This window comes from Euprymna scolopes, chromosome 36 (genome assembly GCF_053919585.1).
Source record: "Euprymna scolopes isolate OS-2025 chromosome 36, ASM5391958v1, whole genome shotgun sequence".
In the NCBI taxonomy this organism is placed as follows: domain Eukaryota; kingdom Metazoa; phylum Mollusca; class Cephalopoda; order Sepiida; family Sepiolidae; genus Euprymna; species Euprymna scolopes.
The window spans coordinates 57360754-57387737 of NC_136517.1; the positions used below are offsets into that span (position 1 = coordinate 57360754).

Consider the following 26984-nt stretch of genomic DNA (forward strand, 5'->3'; position numbering starts at 1 on the left):
CGATCCTACTCCCACCCCCCAGTTCTTTTTTATTCAACACCATACACACACACACACACACACACACACCTACAAAAACCCGGGCAACGCCGGGTACCCCCCCCCCCCGGTAGTGTTTGTATAAATTAGGAAAATTACTCTCTCCATACACACACACACACACACACATGTATACACAAGTATTTATTTGTTCCATCACACAAAATTTAATGGGTAAAAATTTTGCCAGATAAAACTATTTTGAGTAGGGAACTAAAAAAGCTAATAGAGGGTCTGGTAACTCCCCGATCATCTAAAATGAATTTTTTTAACACTCCTTCACTATTCCTATGAGATTTCCTCCACTTGCATTCTTTCTATGCCGATTGATATATTCTTTTTGTTTTATTCATATTTTATTTTTAATTTTCCAATTTTAGAAGTTTCTTTACTTTTTAACTTCACTGAGTGAAACGTTATTTTATATGAACATAGAATATTAGTGTGCACACTAACATTTTCTGTTGTTATTTTTGATGAAGAGTGTGCACTGAAGCATGTTTATTTTAAAAAAGAAAAAATAAGGTTTATAAAAAAATAAATAAAGCAGCGAGTGTTATCATGAGGTTGCCTTTTTTAAATTGAAGTTGTTATCCAAGAAATATAGTGTTGGTGAAATCATATGCAAAGTGGCTGACATAAAAAAAAAAAAAAAAAAGCAGACAACAAGCCACAGGAAATGGGAAGTTAGTCTTACTTAAAAGCAAAGGAAATTAAACCCATAAAGAAGCAGCAGCTCCACTAAAATGAAGAAAAAAGGCTTTTACTGTGTTAGTACATAAGTAGACATTTTCTCCACAGTTTAGCATGAGTAATGTACAAAAAAAAAAAAAGTAACAACAGTAAAGGCCCGAGGGGGGAGGGGGGTAAATGGTCAATTTTTTTTTTTTTTTTTTTTTTTATATATATAGTGGTTAGTTATACACAAGGTACATCAAATAAATGTAGATTTTTTTAAAAATATATATCCTCAACAAATTCACACTTTAAACGAATATGTGTTAAATTACATGCTGGTTGGTTGCATCCCAATGATCAAAGGAAAGAACCGATCCACAATAACAATTTTTGTTGACACCCCCCCCCCTCCTATTTCAGCGAATGTCTATACTTCTTTCGGTTTTGCCTTCATACATACGTATTGCAATCCATAACAAAAAATATTGCAAAACCAAACTTCCTTCTGATTAGCTAATTTTCATTTTTTATTGTTGTACCATATTATTAGTAATATAATAATGTTCTTAGCTAGAATTCATTTTTAAAAATTACTTAGTCTGGCCCAGACGCCTGCTAATATGAAACATTTTTAAATAATCACCCAAAAAATAAAGGAGGATAACCTATTTTAAATTGAAGAATATAATAGTGGTTTACCTTAAGTTTTAAGATGTGCTCACAAAAAAAAAAAAAATTATAAAGTAAAATTATTTCACTGCATCTTGGGCAATGCCTGATCGGTATAGCTAGTTAGAAATAAAGTACAATTTTCTTTTTTAAATGGCTGCCTAATGGAATGTAATAATAAAAAAAAAATCATTGATAGCAACTAACAGGCTTCTGTATTTTATGGAAAGGATTTATGAATAAAACTGGCTCCGTTGTTGAGACATATGTACATATAATTATATTTTGTTGTCTATGCAAATTGACATAAGATCAGAGTGATACAAAAATAACATTTTTTCAAGTCTCTACTTGCTAGACACATGAAAAAGGGTGGTGGGTGAAGTCAAACATAAAATACGAAAATAATTCATCAAAATGACCCTTAAAATTAAGCCTTTATTGGCAGCAGTAAAGTTTTGCTTTATTTCAGATTTCTATTATTATTATTATTATTATTATTATTATTATTTATTATTATTATAGATGTGTACATATGGCAACACCGACTCATTTTTTTTTATTACTGAACTAGCCCAAGTTAACCAGAAGTAAAAGAAAAAAATGTTGATAAATTTTGGTGATTTATTTTATCAAATTATTGTGTGAAATAAGAACTTTTAAAGTTTGTTTTTGTACTTTATGCTAATTGACTAAACAGTAAAGAAAAATGTGTACTGTAAAGGTGGGAATCACAGACATGTTAAAAGTCTCAAATAATTTAAAATTATATTATATTATATATATATATATATATATATATAATTATTTTCTACTATAATAGTTTCATTCCATAGAACCAAAGATATGAGCATTTCAATATTTAATTTGGTTACAAGTGTATGTATGTGTGTGTGTGTGTATATATATATATATATATATATATATATATATATATATATATATATATATATTATTTGAAGAACTCAAGAAAGAGAATGCAGCATAATTGCACCATAGTTTTGCTCTAATTTGTTGCAGTGAGCAAGGTAAAATGTCTGCTAGTTTCCTTAGCCAGAATAAGTATTTTAAGATAAAAAGATAAAGCAAAATAAAATATATTTCCAAGAGTGAAAGGGATGGAGAAAAGCAAAATATCGGCTAGTCTGAATCAAATTATTAATGTCTTTTCTTGTTCTTCAACCGAAAATTATGTCAATGATAGTAAAAAGTTCTACTTTTGCACTTACATCATTTTTAACGAAGGAAAACTTAATCTAAGAACAACAGGAAAGGAAGAGGAGCACAAGATGCTTTTCAGTTGTTTACGATAATGAATGTCTTATTTAGATCAATATCATAATGAAAGAGTCAAGAATATGCATTGTCATCGTTTTTTGTTAATAAAAACCATTATTTTCTGCATTTTTATTAGCAGATGCAAATGAAGTGAAAAAGTGTTGGCAAAATTTGCAATAATTATGTTTTTTTTTTGTTTTTTTTTAAAATAGAATTTTAAATAGTAACAAAAGATTTCATAGTGAATTTTATCATTTCCACTGTTGGTCAAAACAACTTACCAAATGTATATTTTATAAAAAAAAAAAAAATAAATAATCTCAACTTAAAATATTTTATACTGATTTAATAAAAAACATTTTGAAAATAAATTTTTTAAGTAAAACCAAAACTTTAATTTATATAATTTATATACTGTATAGTCTTTAATAAAAATTGTGATTTTAAATAAATTTTTGATCAATTTTTTTTTTTTTTTTTAAATAATGAGACTAGAATCTAATTAAGAATGTTTTTACTATTAGGGGAAGATCCCAGCTAATAAAAAAAAAAAAAAAAAAAAGGCATTAAGGTCATTCGAGGATAAGGATTAATAAGTGTTAGGTGGCCGTTAATGGTGGAACTTGGACAGTGTTTATTTGAGTTGATGGGTCAATAGGAGCTTGATCACAAATTTGAAAACAGCCATGTTATAGTTAGTTGGAAGGCAGCCAGTGATAGTGTGTTCCACAAATGGGCAGTTCTTCGAAAGAAACTCTTCTACTGAAATTTACATTTAATTTTAGATACAGAGATAAACGAAAATTGTTAGCAGTTGTAGTAAGAAGTGGCTGTTGTGAATGTTCTTTGGGAGGGGAGGGGAGCAATAGATAAAATCTCAGTTGAGCACCTGCCATGAAAATAATGATGGAGCAGAGATAGACTCGGTATGTCTTTTCTGTGAGAAAGAGGAAGTATGGTGAAGAGGATGTTTGTGAAAAAGTATTACACACACACTGTATAAAGAAAATGGATGTCAGTATACTGCAGTAGTTATACAGAATATTAAATTTTTTTTTTTTTTTTAAATAAAACTTTTCTTTTAAAAACATACATTGAAATTAATCATCAGATGTAGAGTAGCAAACTGATTAAAACAAAATTAGCACAATTACATGGCGTTGTCCAAGTGGAAGAATTCTTTGAATGTTGAAGAAATTAAGTGTAATTTTTGTTTATTTGAGCACGAGATTCAACACAACTTTAAAGGAATTTAAATATCTAAAATTAAAAAAAAAGAAAAAATGAAATCTAATAAAATTTCAAATGAATTACTAAACTATTTTGTTTCCAATAAACATTTAACGAAAATACTGATTCTACCCTCTAAACTTCCATTATTATATTTCTCATTATGCCACGGGTCCATGTTGAAAATTTGGGAACATGGTTAATGGCGTTGGTTAAAAATCAGTTCTAAGTGAAGCCTTTTTGAAGTTGTAGGTCCAGGTGATAAAAACTAATAAATTAACATTTCTACCTATCATGTCTGATGGGATGTGGACAATCTACTTTTGTGAAGAGGTTCCTAAGTCCAACTGGTAGGTTTCTAAGTTTGAAAAGATAGACCTGAAGATGGCCCGAGATTACTTTACACCAAACCTTATTGATACAACAAGCAAGATGAGTTTAGTAGGGTCAATAATAAAGATAGGTGTTGTATAATGTTGATTAAACTGTTAAGATAGTCCGAATATAGATGTAGACTCAGTCTTGTGTTTTTGGGAGAGGGTATACAGATTCACAAAGTCAAAAACTCAGGCAGTTTCATGTTTATTAATATGGATTAAAATACTATGAGTAAACAAAGAAAAGCCAAAAAAAAAAAAAAAAAAAAAACCTCCCCTCCCTCCAATTCTCCAAGTTGCCAATTCTCCGCTTTTTATTAACTATTTGGTCATAAAAGTACACCTATACTTTTATATGTATTCTGATTTAAATTAGAAAACAGACAATCAAAAACAGGATAAGCAAATTTTGGAAATGTTTCCATAAAACAAAGAATAAAAGAAAATTTCAGAAACGCAAATTTCCTATTGTAATTTTGATGTATGGAAGGAAACAAAACCGTTTTATTTAGCTAATTCAGTTAAACTTTTCATTTTTAATTAAATCAAAAGAAAATGTCTTAAAAATTAATTTTTCTACAAATTCTATTTTCTGTGGTTCAAAAACATTGTATATTTTAACTTCAAAAAATTGAAAAAGAAAAAATTGATTCATAAATTTGTATTCATTTTTCATCATAAAAAGACCAAGGTGCATTTATTTATACATAAATAGTGATTAGTCACAATACTATATTACTGTAAAAATGTTCATGAACTACTGGATGGCTGTGGCTGAAATTTTGTATAGACCTATGATAAGGTGCAGCAAACTAAGTATTATGATATCTGCTCTTTGCAACGTTAGGAATTAATAGGATTAGTATTTAATGACAAAATGAGCTCAGATTTAATCATATTCAATAATTAATTTGGTATAAAGCACCCATTTTAAGAACATGTTATAACTTTTGCCAATTTTTAACAGACTAAAAAGCCTAGTTTTTATATAAAAGACATTTTTTACATAATCATATGATTTTATAAATTAGTGCAAACATGAGCAAAGCTTATTTTTGAGGGATTATTTTAATCGAGGGTGTACACTAGTTTATATAAACTTTAAACTACAAGGTCCAATGGAGAGAATGACTGACAGATTTGGATTCAAAAATTGGGCTTAGCAAACAGATTAAACAAAACCATATAATTTCTATACTGAGGAAATTCTTTCTCTTTTCAGCCAGACACCTGAGTGAGGCAAAGACAAAACAGTCAGCATCCCAAAAACTCCATTGAGAGTTGGAGTAGATGCATGATGTTAATTAACTAGTGTGCTGTCTCTTACTCTCTCTTAATGTTTTTAAGTATATTTCTCTCTGGTTTTCTGTGATTGTTCACTCTGTTTAAACTAATAAATCTTCTATTGAATTAATCCTCTGTGTTAGAGTAAAATTGTTAAGACAAAATTGACCTAAATTATCAATAGGTAGGTATACTAACTTATACATGCCATGGCTGTTACCTAACACTTTTACACTGTGTTTTTGTTTTCGGTTCATTAGTAAACAATGCAATATTGCAACATGTGTTTGGAATAGAGATTATATGTACTTTGATTATTTGTGGAAAAAAAATAAAATCAAAAAATCAAAATGTGCTTTTTTTTTTTTTAATTAAACCATGTATCACTATAACTGATGAGTTTGACATGCCCTTGCAACACAAAATGTAAAAATATACGCAGCCTAAAGATACAAACAAAAATGAAATGTAAAGCACATATTGACTAAACATTGACTGAACATACAGAAGATTCAGAAAGAGCAGGGCCAGGAAACTCACCACAGAACCCAGTCCTTCCAAGTAGAGGTCAATTTGTCCAGCAACAAAACAGAATACATTTATTAAAAAAAAAAAAAAAAAAAAAAGATCAAATAGCCTGCAACTGTGGACACAAATATCTGGCAAGATTTTGATTCAGACATCGAGATTCTAACAATATTGAAAGGCTCTTTGACAAATGGCTAGAAGTTATGGCAAAAATAATCGCAGGCTTTAGAGCATAAGGTTTTGGAAACATGCAAGAGAAAAGTGTTGAAGGAGTCTATGAATGTTTATGGCAGATGTAGCTGTCTCTCAATTCACTGCCATTTTATCAGTAAGCCAGGAGAGTTTGTGCAAAGCCCTAAAGTTATAAATGTCCAGTATAGAAGAGATACTGATGAGGTTGGCGTGATGAAAGGAGTAAAGTGTTATAAGACTTAAAACTCTCTAGTGATCCATGTAGAGACGACACCGACAACTTTCAGCACTCAACTAGTGTTATTAGAACAAACAGAAGTCGTGTTTTATATTTAATTTTTAAAATAAAATCTATAAAAAAAATGGATACTTTTTATTTAATCAGAAGTTTATTTGGAAATTGCAAAAATATTTTTATTTCTCTATATATTTTTTTTAATCTGATCACATGATAGAGTGAACCAAATTAAAACATACAAGTACAATATTTTTCTTAAAGTCTTACACAGCATCTTTTTATTCATATTAAGTGATCCCCATTTGTCATCAACTTCAATTTCTGATTGCATAAAAGCTATGTCTTTTTTTATTAATAAAGATATTACAAAAATTGGTTTATGTTCAATTATTAAAATATTATAAAGTTTAAAATATGCCTTCAAAACGTAATACATGGTATAGTTATTTCACAAATTGAAATAAAATATTCAGCATTAATTTGAGTGTACTACTTATGTTATATATTTAGATGTTTTATGTATGCAACACGATTTTCAATCAATTTAAACTCATCATTTTTTCACTTCTGATCAAAACCAAAAGCGGGGAGTGGGGGATATTTTTCATACTAACTGGGCTTTGACTTGTAAAAGATATAAAATTTAGATTTTTATTTGTGTTTTTTTTTTATTTGGCAGAATTCCAAATGTCCTTATTGGCAAAGTTTTTTTTAATATATAAATAAATATACATTAAGTTTATTTTTTACAATCTTTGTTTAAATATATAACAAAAAACAAAAGTTTAATTATTTAATAAATTATCTTCTAAGAAACCGCTTCAACTAACATTTACCACAAAAGTAATGTTAGAATTCTAAGTGCAATAAAATTTAACAATAAAATTATATTTTGTGTTATTTGTATTACTATTAAAAAAATAAAAAAGCTGTATGATTTTTATACCCATGATGAAACGAAAACATATTCCAAAAATCGTTTAAATTGAGTTTTTTTTTAAATAAAAAAATAAAATTTTATGAGTAATAGAAGAGTGACCGTCTTGTTCGCCATTTTGAAAACATCTTATAAAAAAAGGGGAGATAACTTCAAACTTGCGAGATATGTTGTAATGTCTACAAATCATTAAATGATATTATTTAAAAATAAAACTACTGTATAAATTTGTGTTTTTAGGATATGATATTTTCATTTTGTCACTAGTACGTACATCATACAGATTTTTCTTTATATTTGTTTTTTTTTTAATGAGAGGATTTCTGAACAAGAACCGAGGATTTTTAACTTCATGATACCCAAGTGAAATATATTTAGTTATCAAGTAGCCAAAAGATGCGTCGGTCAGCGATAATACCTTGGACAAAAAAAAAACGTTATTGATAAATCTCAAGCAGATGCCAGAGAAATTCTTAGTTTTAACCATGAAATAGGTGAATTATCCACCTCATATGATGGACAGTTCGAATCCACCTCATTGCATTTCACTTGTTTGTGTAAGACAATTCTTTGCCATTTATTACAGAGAAATTGAACTTGTGTATTACAAAAAAAAAAAAAAATATTCATAATTCCTGCTACTATCTGGAATTTCATTTCCTGACTGCTAAACTAATTTTTAATCATCTTCCAAAATATAAAATGATCTTTAAACCTTGAATAGAAAATGAATTTTAATTTACTTTGTACCCCGATTTGTGGAAGTATGTAAAAATATTTGGAAACAATATTCAACAGCTTGACACAGAATCCCTATCATATGCAACAAAAAATGTTTTCTTAACTACGCAAAGTTTAGTATGCATTTTAAATTGAAATCAATGGATTCGTCTGGAGAGAAAAGGCTCACAGGTATCTAAAACGTTAACTAACAACTTTTAGCAAAATGACAGTGTAAAAAAAAAAAAAAGCAACCAACCAAACAGAAAACATATTCATTCCTTCATTGAAAATGAGTACCATCTTATAAGTTTAATAAGTTTTATTGTTAAATAAATTGAGTCTTTTAAGTCAATAATATCTTCAAATATTTGTCACTAACTTATTTTGTCAGCATATCTTCCATAAATAGTCTACAAATGATAAATTTTGGTTCTTGTTCAGAATTTTCTCTATAGTAAAAAAAACTAAAGTAAAATTTGTATGACAAAATGAAAATATCAAATTTCAAAATCCACAAATTTATCAAGCAGTTTTATTTTTAAAGAAAAACATCTTAAAAGGGATTAATGGGAATTTGTAGGTGTAACAATTTCCAAAGTTTGAATTATTAGATTATCTCCAGTAATTTTTTTTTTTTTTTAGATTGTTTTCAAAACAGTGGACAAGACAACTGCTCTTCTATTATTCATAAAATAAATTTTCTTATTGAAAAATAAAACTACTTGATCAGTTTATGTGATTTTTAGAATGTGATATTTTTGCTTCGCCACAGGTAAGGTACATCGTACAAATCTTTCTTTGTTTTTGTGATTTAATGTAGAGGGAATTCTGTACAAGAACTTAGATTTTATTTGATCCATAGACATAACCCTGCAATTTGAAAGTCATGCCTAGGATTACAGTTGATTGGATTGGTGTAGATAGTTTGATCAGTTAATAGAGTTGAGAAGTAGGGTAGGTTGTGGAAAATAAAATTAACTAGAAAAGGATCGATGTGAAGAGAACACCAAGTCTAAGTGTATCCAAGATAATTTAGTGTTATGCACCTGGGACAGATGTAGTTTATATTTCCACCTGAAAAGTGGCAACTACTTACCTCCACTGGCATATTCCATCACCAAGTATAACGTTTTTTCTGTTTCAATAACCTCAAATAATTTTACTGAAAGAAAAAGAAAAGGAGATACAATGTTACAAAAACAAAAAAAAAACAAAAACAAATGTAAGAATAAAACAAGTTGATGAATGCAAACATTTCTTAGCAATTAAATTAGAATGCATTTGAGAAGGGTTAATACAACTAGAAGTTAAAGTTTTAAAATATGTGAGAGAAATGATCATTTAAGCAGTAATCTTTCGTAAATAGAATAGAGTACTTTCAGTTACCAGTATCATTAAAAAAAACATGATAAAGGAAATGTTATAACTTCTTTATATAAAGGACAATGATTTTCTACTGTACTCTACTAGGTAAATCTTACTTTAAAAATCAAAACAGCAAATTGAGGTATTAACAAAATGAAAAAAATTAAAAATAATACTAATAATGCGAGTTAAATCTTAGACCCTGAAAATCAACGATGTGATTTAAATCTTACTTAAATATGCAATTCAAGTTTTATGTGCATGTGTATATCACATTTTCTATTATTCAAAATAACACGTTTGTATTAAATTTTAACTACTTTTGGATAATACAAAATAAACTTAAAGAGGAGTAAATAAAGATTTAGAGATAGTTTAGTTCAGAAATCAATTTTTTTCATTCAAATTTATGCCTGCAAGTAAAACATGTTAAACCAAATACAATAACTGATGACATATGGCTGAAAAATTGATCGGATGAAGGTTTAGAGGCAAAATGTCATTCCATTAATTGAAGGAACACAGTATAATACGGTCAGTTTGGTAATGGTGCCACTAAAAAAAAATATTCATACAACTATAGGATTTACAATGTTGAAACAAATAGATTAAAAAAAAAAAATGCTTATACTCTTTAATATCAAGGCACTATAAATAAAAACTAGCAAGGCTACTTGACAATGCCGGAGGGGGGGGGGCTTTTATTAAAACCTCCATCTCTTTACTTTTCTGTCTTTCTTTTTTCATCACCTTCAACCAAATAACTCCCTTGGTCTTCTCCACTCAGGTCATTTCTCTTTAGCTGGACATATACATGGCCAACTCCCCTTCATATAATAGATTCCCCAATGAACAAGTCATCATTTTTTTTTTTCCAAATAAGTAAATAACCCCCCCCCACACACACACACACACACACGAAACCTAGTTCAGTTGAACCCTAGAGAGTTTATAATTTTTTTTTCTAAATTTTAAATATTCATCCGTTTGTGGTTGTTTGTTTTTAGTTTTTTATTTTTAGCTGAACATAAAAACCCACATACACAAATCTCCTTTATATAATGAAACTAATGTCTTGGCATTGTACAGGAAAATCGAGGATACACTCAGAATTAAATTGTCTGAAAAAAAATTCATTAATAATGAATAAAAATACATAAAATTTTGTAATGAAGTTAATGGCAGTGCATGTGTGTAGGAAGATTATGCAAAGACTTGTTTGCTTGACAGCGTTTTGTTTTTCTTTTTTTTTTCAAGTTACAATAATAAAAAAAATAAAATAATTGCATTGCTTACAAATGAACTGAAATGCATTATGATAAAATTTAATTTCGTAAATAAATTAATGTGTGTGCGTAGGGGGTACAATCTAGAAATGAATTACAACTTTCAGATCATCCAAAATGAAAAATCTATATCTACAGTCATCACATTCAGTTTAACATTTTACATGCTGGCATGTGTTGGGCAGCTTTAAGAAATTGTCTTCAAAACTAACCCATCTTTGGTTAAAGTTTATTTATCACTCTTTCTCCCAAGAGAGTTTTTCTTTGCTTTATCTGTTACCTTAACTGCTCTACATCTAACCCAAGAATTCTCATCCATTCTTTCAACGTGGTCATACCACAGAAGTTTACTCTTCACCAGCCACGTTTCAATTCCATGCATCATCACACTACGCCTGATAGCCCCTTCCTTCATTGATAATGATAACACTCTGCTGGTTAGTAATGGCAATGGTTCCCTGAACATACTCTATCCACTTAAAACTCTTGTAATAGCATGAGCACATGCTTCACAAATCAGAGTTCTCATTCATCTCCATTATCTTACACTTCCTGCAGAGTAACTGATCATCTTCCCTCAACCTACTAGGAATTTCTTGTGTAAATGCTTACAACACCAGACTTCCTTTGCACAAATTGAGCAGAGGAACTGTTCTTTTTGGGAGCTTTTCAACACTACAACCACTGACCATCACTTTGACGTTAGTAGCATTCACTTTCAGATCTTTACTTTCCACAGATATCTTTTGAGTCTTAACAAGTAGGTCTTAAAAAAAGTTTTAAAAAATAATGTGAATAAAAGCACCCGTTAGATGACTGAATTAAAAAATAAAAATGAATAGTGAATTAATGAAGATTTCCTTCTGGAAAGCAGTATGCAATTTAAAAAACATTTTTACGACATTGATCATATAAAAAAAAAAATAAAATAAAAAATCAAAAAAAAAAAATCAATATATTAGAAAGTTATTAGAAATATGAACTTGGTGTTTTAATCTCACTGTTATGCTATAAATGGCTCAACTTTGTAAATACAAATATATTATTACTAGAAATAGTATAAGAAATCAGACATTTAGATTTTTCGAATTTATCTTGAGTGTTACTTTCACAATATTTCGGTCAATGTTACCTTCTTCCGGTGTAACCTGTCAAACTTATGAATTTGCACCAAATTTCACACAGAACTCTTTATTTAATCAACAGAAGTAACACGGTGTCATTACATCAGTTATGAGTGTTCAGTAATTTGCAATTGCACAGAATGTCGCATGCATTGAGGATTGAACCTTCAACCTCCAGAATAGTGTAACCTACAACTGAATTTTACCAAGCACTTTATCTTTTACATCATGAGTCCGCAAGTTTCACAAGATACACCTGAAGAATATTGAAAGTTACATCGACCGAAACGTTGTGAAATTAAAACTCAAGATGAGAACAGTAGTCTGAATAATCAATCCTTATCTTTAAAATTCAGAAACATAAGTCAGACCTTCTAAATTTCCTAAAGTAGTCGAATGTTCAAAACTACAGACCCTCTACCACCAACACAATGGACAGTAAAGTTCAAAGGTTAAAATAGGGGGAAAAAGAAAAAGAGAATGAAAGAAAGGAAAAAATTATCTAACCTAAAATTTTGCTGTCTTTGATTTCAAATGAAAACATTTCTTTTAACAATTAACAAAATCAAAAAATATATAAAATAAAAAATGAGCAAAAAACTGGAAGAGGTGTTACCCCCCCCTTCCACACCCACAGTCATAGTTATAAACCGATCTTTGTAAAGGTGACTCATGCAGGTCGAGTCAAGTAATATTTTTTTTCAAAAGAAAATATTAACTGTTTTGGGTATGCCATGTCAAGCAAATTATGCGCTTTTCTTTTTTCTTTTTTGCTTTTTAAGCAGCAAATTCTGCTTATCAAAAGATGGAAAGAAAATGTTAAATGCTTAAATTTGATCTGTATCTTTTTCCACCATTACTGATAATCGTGGAAATGCTTCTAATAAAATAATTACAGTTATTTCTGTGTGTGAAAAAGTAAAGAAAGGCTGAATGTGCTGATTAAAATATAGAAAAATATTTTTTAAAAATAAATTTCTAGAAAAATAACCATAAAATTTTAGAAAAAAATTAACCACTTTATAAAGTAACGCTTGGATACTGAGTGTCAAATGTATCTTTCTCCCTTTAAAAGATTACTCATTCTTATTTAGGAGAGAGGAGGGGGGACAGTAACTCCCAACTTTGAGCCATAACATTTCACCAGAGATGTAAAAAAAAAAAATGGAATTTATGGAGCTCACAAGTTTAATGAAGGAAGCGAGGACAGTTACCTACCGCCCATTGCCTTTCCAACATCTTACCTACTTATTTGAGTAAGTTTCAAGTCCAGTTTTGAAGATATTATCAGCATTTTGCAACAATTCAAAAACTGCAAGTTTAAATGATCATCATTAAGCCTAACAGTGAAAAACTTACAAAACTGCATCAACCACGGCCTTGATGAAGAGAGACTAAAACTTGATGCCATGGTTTCAAATGATCTGAAATAACAGGAAGGGGAGACTTGATTCCAAATACTTCTCATGTATCTCCCCCTTTTTTTTGAAATAGGGTACAATTATGAATATCTCCAGTATCAAACAATCCTTATACATTGTGAAATTTACTTTATGTATGAAAGCAAAAGAGACGAGTTATAACATATGAGAATTATTTGGAATCAAGTCTCTCCTTGCTGTTATTTCAGATTATTTGAAACCATAGCATCAAATTTTAGTCTTCCCTTCAAGGCTATGGTTAAAACATAGCAAGTTTTGTCTCCCCTCCATCTAAGCCAGAATTTTTGGGGAAATATATTTTGTAATTCATATGCAAAACTAAAACAAATGACTATGATTGAAACATAGGTAAAGGTGCAGTATCTTTCCATCCTCAAAAAATCCTTTAAAATCACCACTATTAAAGGTGGCCATAAAGTGGGTGTTCATTTTACACTATATTAATATAGAAAAGTGCCCCCCCCCACACACACACACTTTTTGAAACTATAAGTTCTTCATATCTTGGCAACTACTCGTTTTCTGAAATTGTAAACATTTTCATTGTCAGCACCCTTGAAAACCTGTAATAGTGGTAATTTAAAAGGATTTTTTGAAGGCGGAAAGATAAATCTTTACCAAAACATTTTATGGCTGTAAAAAAGTGCCAAACATGGGATCATCTATAACCCAGAGCTTCCAAATATCACATAGCCCACTACACAATTTAGGTTATTAGCTTTCAAACACACCTTCATTTGTTAAATTTCCTTCATTAGTTGCCGAAATTTCGAACTTATAAAATTGCCAAAAAAAGGTATTTCTCATATACATATATATATATATATATATATATATATATATATATATATATATACACACACACACACACACATACACTTGTAACCAAATGAAATATTGAAATGCTCATATCTTTGGTTCTATGGAATGAAACTACATGAAAATTTGCAGGGTTTTTTATTATAATACTTATTCTATGGTTAAAATATTATGACAATTGGTAAAAAAGAACCTATATTTTCTTATCAATAAAACCTGCCCAAATTTGCCTACATTTGTATATATATAGTGTCCTGATAGGCTAGTTTCAGTTTTGCTGTGTTGATGAATTTTTCTTAGGGTTTTGTTTTTGTTTTTGCTTGGTTGTTTCCCCTGTGGCTTTGCCGGGCCACTAATGCACAAGATTTTAAATTCTTTATCTGAGATGAGAGATTACTGAAATGTTTTTAGTAGCGTTAGATCTTCTTGATAATATCCAAGATGGCAGATATCACATGTTCATGAAAGCATCCTAAACTAGATTGGATGAAGCTATCTTGAAAATGATAATTATAAATTTATTATTTTCTCTTTAAATTCTCCAACCTCGACTTTCACATAATGAATACAATATCAATTTCTAAGTTCTAAAGAATTTGACAACTTGAATATGTTGTGCGAGGGACAAAGAAAAAAAAAAAGATTTGTTACTTTTAACACCTCCAGTAGCAAGCTTATTTCCTATCACCTTCAATTCCAGAATGCTTGGATGGTCTCTGTCAAAATCAATCACCCTCGTCTTGAAGAAGCCCCTTGTTTTGATAAGCTCCTAGGACTGACCTTCACTTCAGATCTAAAATGTAGCATCCCTGTGCCTGTTTTACAAGTACTTTAATGGAAATGGTGCCCCCTTCCCTACATTCTCTTGACTAACCTGACAAGCAGTGAAATCCCACCTGCTGAGGACCCTTAATGCTGGAAAGCCTTCTATTCCAATAGTTTCATTCCCTGGAATGCTAGACTTTGGAATTCTCTCTCTTTATCATACAGAGGTTTACATCTTGCTGCTCAACTTTCCAGTTCCCTGTTAGACATGATCCAAAAATAGTAACCCCATACATCCAAGTGGAAGTATGACTTGTTTGAAGTGAAAAAAAAAGAAAAAAAAAAGGGTATATATTCAATTAGTTGCTAAGGTTGCTGGAAAATGGTTGAATCATTCTATTATTGCAGAAATCATCTGCTTCCTGATGCAATCTTCCTCTACCTATATAAGAGTTAGATACATGGAGTAATGAAACCACATTTGGGGATGAACACTCTTGCTTTGACAATATACAAAATCGACTTTGCATCTTTTTCTATTGCTATTTCGATGGGAAATGCTGTAATCTCCGGTTCCCTCTTGTAAGACATTTATAGCAGGAATATATCATGCTACTAGAATTTCCCTTCTTTATCCATGTGCCTAGCATCAGGCACAATTTCCATGAACAGTTTTTTTTTTTCAAGAACTTTACTACAAAATTGCTTCATTGTAGACTACAATATATATGTTCAATGTCAATACTTGTCATAAACCATCATCAGAAGTAGTTAAACTTTACTCATTCTATTGATCATTTCTAATACTCTCAAAATATTCATCATTTAATTGACAATTCACTCATTTATTAACATGTATCCTCAAGTGGTTTTTGACTTTGATAAAAAGTGGTTCATTAAGAATGAAAAAAATTATTCTAAAAAATTTGAGAATTTAAATTTAACTGGTGTTACAACTTTATTAATTTCAGTTCATAAAAATCTCAATCACCAATTTTAAAAAGCCTATAATATGGAAATCAGGAAATTTCATGATCAAATATCTTGTTGGCTTGGCAAATAGAGAGCAGGCTCACAGTGATTTCTCAAGTAGTACTGATGGAGAGTCATTTTCCTCCCAAGTGTGACATGTCTACTTGATAGATCAAGGTTGCCAAGAAAATTCTACATGGCAGAGCCTATCATTCAACTTGTCACAGCAATCAATTGTAATAAAAATCTGCTGAGAAGATCAGCATATCTTGATTATTGCTCATACTTAAACATAGTTTTTCATTGATTTTTTTTTTTTTTTTTGTAAAATGGAAATCTCTTCAGACAAGGTATGAAATCACTTGATGTAAAGAGATATCTATAAAAAAAAATTTTTAAATAAAAAACTACTTTAAGATAAAAAACTTGCTAATAAGAACTGTTAGATGGCATAGATACTGGCTAATAAAATAGCAATTCTTCTCTCTTTGTCAGAAACATCGTTCATGGAATGTAAGGATTAAAGAACAAAATAAGTAAAGTAAGAGTTACGCAGCTGCCAAAAGTAAACAAGATTTACTTTCTACTCTCCTTAAATTATAATATGGGATCAGGTTAGTAAGAAACCTTGAGACTTGAACCAGAAATAAATGGCCAATCATATTTTCTCCGTTCTCTCTTACATCATAATTTTCCGTCTTTTCTTCATTTTTTTCAACTGAAAACAATAAAAAAAAAAGTATTCCTCAAATGGATCCATTTGGAAAATGTAATATTATGACGAGAACGCAAAAGTGTTGATATTAGTCCAATATTAATGACTTGTTGTTTGCAAAGTGAAAAACCATCAAGCCATTGGACCATTTGCCACCGTTTCTGTCAAGATCAACTGGTTCAAGAATCAACAGGAAGCCAGTGATGTCTGGAGCCTATCAGACGATATATCTATAAAGTCTAACATGAAAACTCTTTTTCCTTTAGCAATTGAAATCTGCTAAAATTTCAAATACTTTACTAAGATGGATTGTACTTTTCCTTTTGGCTAGGATCAAGCTATAATACCTGTTCTGATATTATATATCATTTGCCTTATCCTCAATCAGTGAAGAGGTCCTTCTAGACTGCAGCAATTTTTTTTCCTTTTTTAAATTATTTTCCCCACATTAATATTTTATTAATTTATCATATGGTTTGCTTATCCTTTTTATATATTTGAAATTAACAAAAGACTAATTCAGCATCTTTGTAGCACAGTTTTGTCGGATATTTTATTGAAACTTTATGAATGAAGATACTGGCACATTACAAAAATGTGTAATAACATAAGAAGCAAAAAGAGAAGTGCTGACTAAGTGGTTAATAACACTGACTGAAAACCTGGTTGTGCCAAGTTCAAATCAAGTTTGTTCCACAGAAACACTCATCACTTGACCTTATGTCTAATCTCCTAAAAAGGAGATAAATAAAACATAAAATAATACTCCAGCATCATTTGAGTATTCCAAAAGTTATAACAGACAAAAGATTTTAGAATTTGTAAATTGCTTATACTATTTTTAATATACTAAGCAAAGGTACCCAGCTTTGCCGGGGCATATCTAATAAAATATCAGTAAATAACAAAATTATGAATAATTTATGTATTCATACAATTCAATAGTAAAAATTCATAATCACCATTGAAAGGAAGTTGAAGAAATAGCATTTTTTTATTTTTAATAACAAAAAATAAAATTTGAGAACAATATCCACATAGATCCATCAAGAAAACTGTAATTCCACAAATTAATGGACAACTCTCATCCATGACCTTAAAGAATTTACAACATGCATACCAGACTTTGTCCTGGTTCATATATGCTTCAACAACAAAGCAGGTTTTTCCTCAAATTATAATAGGGTAAAAAAAAATTTTGAAATAATAACCAAGTATAATTTTTTTTTTTTTTTTTTTTTTTTTAATAAACCAAGGTAAAAAAAAAATTCACAAGCACTGAATTTCAAATATATACATTTTGTTTGTTTAAAAATCAATTATCAACAATGGAACTTTGATTATATAGCGTACCTGACTGCTGATTACATTTGAATGTGATCAGCTTTTGAGTTTCAAATCTGTTAATATATTTGCTACATCTACCTATATTGAAGAATTGTAAAAAAAAAAAAAAAAAAACAAGACCGATAGCCATTAGTTGCATGCTCTCGTGTAATGAATGAATGCGTGAATGTAGGATTGACATGAAATTCTTAAAGATAAACTAAAATGACCAAAAAATGGGCTGAAATGACTTAAATAAATATAAAGTAAATGACTTAGAATGAATTTAATGAACTTAAGGATGAATTGAATGACCTTAAGAAGGACTTGAATGCTTAAAAAATAACTGGAATCCTTCAAAAACAACTTGAATGATCTGGAGAATGACTTGAATGGCTTTGAGACTGACTGGTTGTAAAGTGGGTCATCATTTTACATTAAATTAATACAGAAAAGTGATCCCCCACTTTATATCACAATAAGTACAGCATGTAATACAGATACTACACTTTGATCTTGGCCAAAAGGCCAAGAAAAGCTGTATTTATTTGTTCTCTCACCAAGCAAATTAGGCACAAGGCCGATTTTTAATGTGAGGAGTGAAGGGGAAATGGGGACCAACTCCCCGGGGAGTAGGGGAACTGGATAGTGACAATTGGTATGAAGGGTTTCCCGTACATTGACCAAGGTCTTATATGTGGGATTGCCTCCACATATTGTCTTTGCTTGCAGTATCTGCCGGAATAGATACTACACTTTGATCTTGGCCAAAAGTCCAAGAAAAGCTTAAAAAGCTAAGAACAGCATTTATTAACAACGGACCTTTGATCTTAACCAAAAAGGCCAAGCACAAAAGTGTTGCCGACTGACCGACGGAGTGACTTATAGAGTCGCTTGCATGCGACTAAAAATAAATAAAAATAAATGTCTCCTGGAAAAGGTGATTATAGTCGAACACTTTTCAGATTTAGGGATTTCTACAGTGAAGGGGTGGGATTTTGCTGCTAGTTATACAGGTTGGAGGTATTTAAGCTGAGGGGGTACAAATGCAGTAAGTGGGTCAGAGGAGTATTCCTTGGAAATGCTTGCAAGCATTATTCTAATAGAATACTATGCAAACATTAACTAGTCCTACGTGTATAAAATAAAGTTAAATAGTTTTTTTTTTGTTTCTTTTTTGTTTTGTTTTTTTTACCAAAGTAAAATATTTGGAATATTGGTTAAATCAACCGGATCCAACTGAAAACTATTCTAATACAAAGAAACCATGCAGTATTAATGCTGGAGTCCCTCAAGGGTCAATCCTGGGCCCAACTCTCTTCCTGATCTACATCAATGATCTCCCTAGACACATACTTAAATCATTCGTTGACATCTATGCTAATGACACGACCATCTACAGCAACACATCAAAGGCTGTAAATGACAAAGTTCTCTCTGATTCTCTCTCCTCTGATCTCAAGCGCGTGGTTCAGTGGGGGAAGAGGTGGCTGGTTACCTTTAATGCATCTAAAACCAAACTCCTATCTTTACATCATCAACGCTCTGATCCCCATCTGGCATCAATTGAAATGGTTGGCTCTCGTCTAGGAGAAGCCCCATGTTTTGACAAGCTTCTGGGTTTGTCCTTTACTCCTGATCTGAAATGGAACACGTACATCAAGTCTGCTGCCAAGGTCACTGGAAAGATGGTGGGATCCTTCTACGGCTCCAGAAGATATCTTACTAATGATGCAATTCTCTATATAAAAGCCAAGTACGCCCAAGGATGGAATACTGCTGCCATATCTGAGCAGGAGCTGCTATAACAGCCTATCCTGCCTTGACAGAGTACAAAATAGACTTTGTGGCTTAGTGGGGGATGCCCTTTTCTCTTCCCTGCAACCTCTCTCCCACAGAAGAGACTTTGCGAGCCTATCTTTGTTTTATCGTTATTTCCATGACAGGTGCTCGTCTGAACTCCAATCTCTGGTCCACCCTCGCCAATCTTTCATGAAAAACACCCGTCTAGCGGAATCCACTGTCAAAAATTTTCCCCACTCTTTATTTGTGCCTAAATCAAAACGTAGATTCCATGAACAAAGCTTCTTTCTTAGAACTGCACGCATGTGGAACTCTGTTCCGTCTGCCTGCTCCCCACCTGACTATAACTTGGATGTGTTCAAGTCCAACGTAAACAAATTCCTAATGAACCGCCCCCTTAAGTAAACACTTCATTAAATCTCCACACTAACGTACTGTACTTGCAATAACCCTTATCCCTGAGTGGCTTCCGGGCCTTGATAAGTGGTGACCACCATGTAAAAGAAAAAAAAAAAAAAAAGCTGAAACCTAAAACTGGAGGACTATTTCAAATTAATATGCAAATTAGTTTACTCATGTGAACTGATTCAGTATATTAAAAAAATTTAAGTTCTTGTATTTTGTTTATGAATTTTTTTTTTATATATATAGATAAGGATTGGTTATTCATACTATTTTGATTCTTTGGACTACTGTTCTCATCTTGAGTGTTATTTTCACAATGTTTTGGTTGATGTCACCTCTGACCTTTTTAAGGTCTATCTTGTCAAACTCTAAAATTTCAAACAGAACCCTCTATTTAATTTCTGGAGGTAGCATGTTCTTGTTCAGTCAGCTATAACCGAGTAAAAATGCTGAGTAATTCACAATTGTATTTTGAGTGTCGTATACACGGAGGATTGAATTTTCAACCGCCACAAAAGTATAATTCATAACTAAATTTTACTAAATACTTTACCCACTATGCCACAGGTCCTTGCAAATTGCTTAGGACTTCTACTCAGTCATGGCTTTATGCTACCCTGTGAATTAAAAAAGGTTCATTTGAAATTCTGTGCAGATATCTAAGTTGGACAAGATACACCTAAAGAAAATTAAGTATCAACAGGAACGTTCTTGCATTTTGTATATTTGAAATATGTCCTTATAAGAATAATTGTTGTATATCCTTAAATGTTGTATCAGTTTCTTTCTATTGTTTCAATAGTAAATCATGCAATATATAAGATGTGAGTTCATTACCAATTTATACATTAGTAAAAAGAAATTTTTGAATCAACATAATGAAATGGAGGCCTAGTAATGACTAAGAAGCTCAATGGCAGATAGAAAAGAAAAAAAATCTAATGCTTAGAACGGAAGACATTGAAGATAAGGCTAAAATGAAGATACTTTGGAATAAGAGTAGGGATGGGAAGAAAGCAGAAAGCCCCCTTATCATTTATAGTGTATTGGTGGTGGTGGGTAATCCAACATTAGTTGGCCTGATATTCGAGGCCTTCCTATCAAGTGGTACTAGTTTGCCATCAACCATTATACAAAAAAAAAAAAAAAAAAAAAAAAAATTAGGAGTCAAGCCTACTCTGAAATGGAGAGAAAAGTGGGGGACAGAGGAATATATATTTTTGTCCTTAACCAAATACAGAGCCCATAATTTAAGGTGCAATTTGTTTTATGGAAATGTAATGCATATTAGAAACAATTCTTTGATTGGTTTATATAGCATAACAATTCAGAAATTACTAAAACTCCTAAGCCAATCCGTGTAAAAATAATACAAGATTCATTGACCACACCTTTAGTAGAGGAAGAATGGGTTCATACCTTTCCTCAAACATTACAATGTAATTGAACTCCATTCTTTTATCTTTGTTGATAAATGAATACATTCAAAAGAATCAGGGGGATGGGAAATGTATAAGAGAAATAACTGAACTAAGAAGCTACTTATTGTAAATAGCAGCAGGATTGAACTGAGAATTTCAACATTATAAAAATCGCAAATTTTCCAAATTCCTATTTTCATCGTTTTTAGCATTATTAGTATTGTGGATACAAGAGTTATGTGATTATTCTTGTATCCACAATACTAATATGCAATTTCAGAACAATATATTTAGATTTCAGTTTCAATATTTAAAAAATATTTTAATGATATTTTTATTAATACTTTAAAAATAATTTCAAAGTATTAATTTTGATATTTTTAATATTTCAACACATTTTTACTGGACATAAAGAATGCAATTTTCAAGGCCTTTCAAGACATTTTTCGTAGTTTCCTGGGGTTTAAGTCTGTGCAAACCCTGTATAATTAGGACAGATGGAAAAAATCGAGAGAGAGAATGATGCTGCACACACTTCTTGGGCCTTCTATTTTGTTATTCATGCACTTGGGCAATACTAGCTAACCTTACTGGTGGTAAATAAAATCCAACTTTTTTTAGAATATTTTTTTAAATGCATTATCATTTGTAATCTTCAGTATACTTTTGTATTGCATATTAAAAAGAATTATAAATAAATCAGTTGAGAAGTTTTATTCCAGCATTCATAGCTAAATATTTTTGAATGATGATGAATTCAGTTTTTTTTTTTTTTTTTTTTTTTTTTTTGAATATGTACTCAACAATATTCTCTGGAATTACTTTTTCAAGAGATTGATGAAACAATATTATAAAAGAATTTAGAATAAGGTTTAATTCACAAGACGAGTCAACAGATATTTGTTGACATTGAACCTGAAAATGATAATGTTGCAGTTGGTAGGGAAACAAGTCCATGGTAATGTGTTCCATAGGTAGGAAGTTCTTGGGGGGGGGGGAACTGTTCATGAGAGTCGTTTGATTTTAGGTATGCAGAGAAAGAGTTCTTTGCAGTGTTGTTAGAATGAGAAGTTCTTGCTGTGAAGGTTTTAAGGGAGAAGGTGCAAAGATTGGAACTCTGTCGAGCACTTACCATGGAAATTCTTATAGAATAGAGAAAGACTAGCAACATCAAGGACTGTAAAGAAAATCGATCATCTCCCACAAGATTTACACGCTGACTTTTTCCTGGATCAAATAATCTAACCAGAGCTAAGTAGGTGACCCAATGCCTCATGTATGCCCCTTCCCATGTAGATTATATCAACTGCTACTTACTTCGCAAAATACAAAGCTCTTTTAAAGTGCTTCATTTGCTTATATAAACATTAGAAATATGATTTTTGAGTTTTGATTCCATGGCTTAAAAGGTAGAATTGCTAATTATCAACTAGACGATTGTAAGTTCAATTCCTGGTTTTAGATGGCTACTAGTCTATCTACATTGAAGAGCTGTAAGACAAAGAAACAGTGTTTGTGGATATATATAAAACATTAATAGATTAATCAATTTCCTCAACTTCCAAGGTTAAAGATAGAGTTGAGCAAGATAACCTGATGTACAGAGTCACCAAAGGATATCAAAAGACTATTTTTAATACAATAAAGACATGGTAACAAAATGTTAGCTGTTACAAGCTAACGACTTTTGCCCAACAGCTTTATTTTAAGAAAGCAATCTTATATTAAATATTAATAGCTTTGTCAGTTTATAAACAACTAGCTCTTTTTCCTCTCCCTATTTTTGTTATTCGTTATCCTTCTCATTAACCAAAACATTCGTGTAGAAACAAATATGCACGGTGACAAGCAAAAACGTTCAGATTTTTAGTAACAGATAATTTGTCTTCAGTATGAAAATGTAATTCATTAAAATGAAGAAATTGATTTGGAGTTTAGTAATTTTGAAATATACATTTTTTTTTTTTTTAAATATTTTAATAACCATTTTTTTTTTTTTTTTTCACATTACTAAAATAAAAATTTCTTTCCGCTAAAAAAATAGCAAACGGCAGTTGTCTATGTCCAATAAAAATTTCAAAAATACACATTAAATCCTCTACATTTTTTTTTTTTTTTTAAATCAGCATAGCCCCGGAAAAGTAATATTACAAATTTAGGGGAAAAAATTCATTCTTTGGGATATAAGTGGGCATTTGTATCATTGAATGTTATCTAGAATTAAACAGGTCTTTTGAATCCTATGTATTAATATAGCCCAGGAAAGCAGTTAGCATGTTTTCAAATTCAAAATTCAGTCATATTTGTTTACAACTAGGAAACTGATCGTTATGCCCTAATTTGTAGACAAACTATAATATTCTTTGAATATTTGATTTTAAAACCTAATCGTCTGTAATTGTTTTTTGTTATTTTGAATGCTGCTAAAAACAAAACTTTAAGACAAAACAACTACCAAACCAAAATTTCATATTTGTTTACAAAAAAAAAATAAATAAATAAATAAAAATAAAAAAGCAATATAAAGGCCAAATAGTCTATGGTCCAGTGGGACCTGCTGACAGACATCTCCAGCTATGAAGATGTAAAAGTCAATGTTTCTGTTTATTTTTATCCATGATGGCTGCAATAAAACTCTCCTCACCTATCACCTATCGTTCAAGCAGCTGGACGTAACAGCTTTGCTTTAGTTGCCTATTTTCATTTGTTTTAAACTATTAACATGGAATACTATTCAAAACAATTATGCTTAACTTGAATGAATCATAATTTAACACGAGGGAAAACAAAAGAAAAAGTGAAACGTTTGACAAAGTGCAAAGCTGACGCAAAAAAAAAAAAAAAAAAAAAAAAAAAAAAAAAAGAGGAAATATTGGCTTCATTTAAACCAGGGTCGTACTATAGGAGGGGGAGGGGGTCCAAGTCTAAACAAATTCATTGCTTCAGGAGTCAAAATCAGTGAAAATTGCCTTACATATTAAAAAAAATATCCTTTGCCTGTGCTAACACTAATATTCATATACAGTAATGCCTGAATCAGTGAAGTTTAAAAAAAAAAAAAAGTCGTATAAATTAGAATAGAAAAAGAAAAAAAAAAAGTCGTATAAATTAGAATAGAAAAAGAAAAAAAAAAAATTCTCATTGTGGAAATAGGTTGAAGGTGAGGGGTAGTTTGACTTATTTTGTTTTCTCAATTCCCTTAATACTTACACACATACAAATACACATTGGTCTTCATTAGAGAATGGAAGATTTAAAAAAAAGAAAAATGTTCTTAAAAGTAAGTGACATACCAGGAAAATATCTTAAGCAATAATTATAAAAATCTATCATAGCATTTGACCGAGACAAAATTTTAAAAAGACACCTTCGAAAATAGAGTAAAAATAATCATGCCTCAGGTGAGGTTCAAATTGATAACTTTGGTCTGTAAGTGCAATGTACTCCTTAAATGATTCACAATGGAAGGTAAGAAAATTTTCATGCTGTTAAATCTATAAACATTTTTTGACCTCCATCTTTATAAGAATCGAACACAGGTAAGAAGAAAGGGAGACTAATAGTCAACAAAATGATGTATGTAAAAAAACATTATCTTGTTAAATTTCTTGCTGGTATTATGGGGAGCAGGCAGAGTTGATGTGACTGTCAGGCCAAGTGCTCCTTCAGATTCCTGTATTTATGATTAATAAAATATAGATCAAGATTAAATTTAACTGATGAAATTGAGTGAAAATAAAATGTTTATTAGAAACGTGGGCCAATATTTAGTATATAACTCTGACAAGATATTGTTTTATTTTACTTTTTGTTTTAAAAAAAACAAAAAAACTATGCTAGTCAATAGAAATAGGGGAATCTATTTCATACCGGGTCTGCCATAAGTAACTATATAATTTTATTTCAAACAAAAGAAAATATATACAGGGTGGAAAAATAAAATTGTCACCATAGAAAAGACAATTCCATTTCTGTTCGATGAAAATCGGTTTTCTTTTTTTGTTGCAGACCATCTACTAGTTGGCCATTTGTGTACAAATCCCAATCATGTCTGAAAATGACAATGTTCAATGAGCAAGATCGGAGATGCACTGCTATATAACTCATGATCTTTACCGATCCAAGTTATGACAACAGGACCATTGTCAGCACCCTCAAAATACATCACTGGATTACCACAAATAATGGATGTGCCCAAAGTCATGAAAGTTTACGGCCATAGTTATGGTCTTTGGTATGGTTTGAAGTGAGGGTCACATCATGCCACCTCACATCTTCAAAGTTGGCACCAACATGTGCTGGAATGTGGTGATCCTCTGGTGCAGTCAGGTGGCTACAGGTAGACCTTGGGTGTAGCAGCAGGACTAGGTGTTGGCTCATATCTAAAGAGACCTAGTCTCATCTTCAAGAGTGCTACTCTTCTCTCACTGTTTCCACTCCTCACCCGACCTGAACCTGCTACTTCATTTGGTCATACGTCGAGAACATCACCAACATAGTACCAAAGCCAGCTTGATCGCCGCCATTCGCAAAGTATTCACCAAGCTCCCGTCAGCGCTTGTCGAAAAGGCATGCTCCCAGTTCCAAACCCGTATAGAGGTGACGATTGAGGCTGAAGGCAGCTACATTGAATAGACCTTAGTTCTACTACACAACCAAGTTACCTGAATTGACTTTTTCAATAAAAGTTTTGAAATACTGTATTATTGTTTTCTTCAGGGCGACACTATACTTACTTATGACAGACCCTGTATATAAGATATGGATACTTGTGTAATATAAAGGAATTTTGAACCAACGTATTTCAGGTAAGAAACACTATTATGTACTTACATGTCATGTTGAAATTAGTATAAATTCAAAAAATTATGAAAAATGATCCCGTAGAAGATGTGTTAAATCTATTTTTCACAAAAAAAAAATTAAAAAAAAAAAAAAAAAAAGATAGCTTTTTTTTTTTTTTTTTTTAATGGCAGATTTCAAGAAAAGTAAGGGAAGTCAGTTTATCATGCAGAATTGGTTGCACAACCCTTCCATAGTAAAACATATGATAAAACTCAATATTTTGATAAATTTTATTTTTACTTGTAATTATTTTTCTACCGGTTCATTTTCGTAATTTTTGTATTCTATAATTTTGACAGGATAAGTAAGTATGCAAGTGTTTTTCCCTGAAATGCATTTGCTCAAAATTCCATCATTACTGCACAAGCACCAAGACATTTTATAAAGCAAGCCATCATTAGTTGAATCAGCATTAGAATATTGTACTTTTTAATAATTTTACTTCTTACTTATACCACTGTCATACTCATCTTTTACGTCATTGCTACCCACTTATTGTGCTACTCTCCATTCCATCTACAAT

General features: G+C 30.8%; 1 protein-coding gene and 1 pseudogene across 45 annotated transcripts in view; both read right to left on the bottom strand.

Annotated features, from left to right (window-relative positions):
* The window catches only part of LOC145260523 (MAP/microtubule affinity-regulating kinase 3-like), a 416290-nt gene that overhangs the window by 166375 nt on the left and 222931 nt on the right, over positions 1 to 26984 (bottom strand). For all 45 annotated transcript variants that reach the window (XR_013864311.1, XR_013864310.1, XM_080118715.1 and 42 more), the window contains exon 5: positions 9270 to 9335. Coding sequence is in view for 43 of the 45 variants with exons in the window: in XM_080118715.1 (XP_079974841.1) it covers positions 9270 to 9335 (66 nt within the window). In the remaining 2 variants the exon portion in view is untranslated. The remainder of the gene's footprint in view (positions 1 to 9269; positions 9336 to 26984) is intronic.
* Positions 18406 to 18527, bottom strand: LOC145260896 (U2 spliceosomal RNA; annotated as a pseudogene).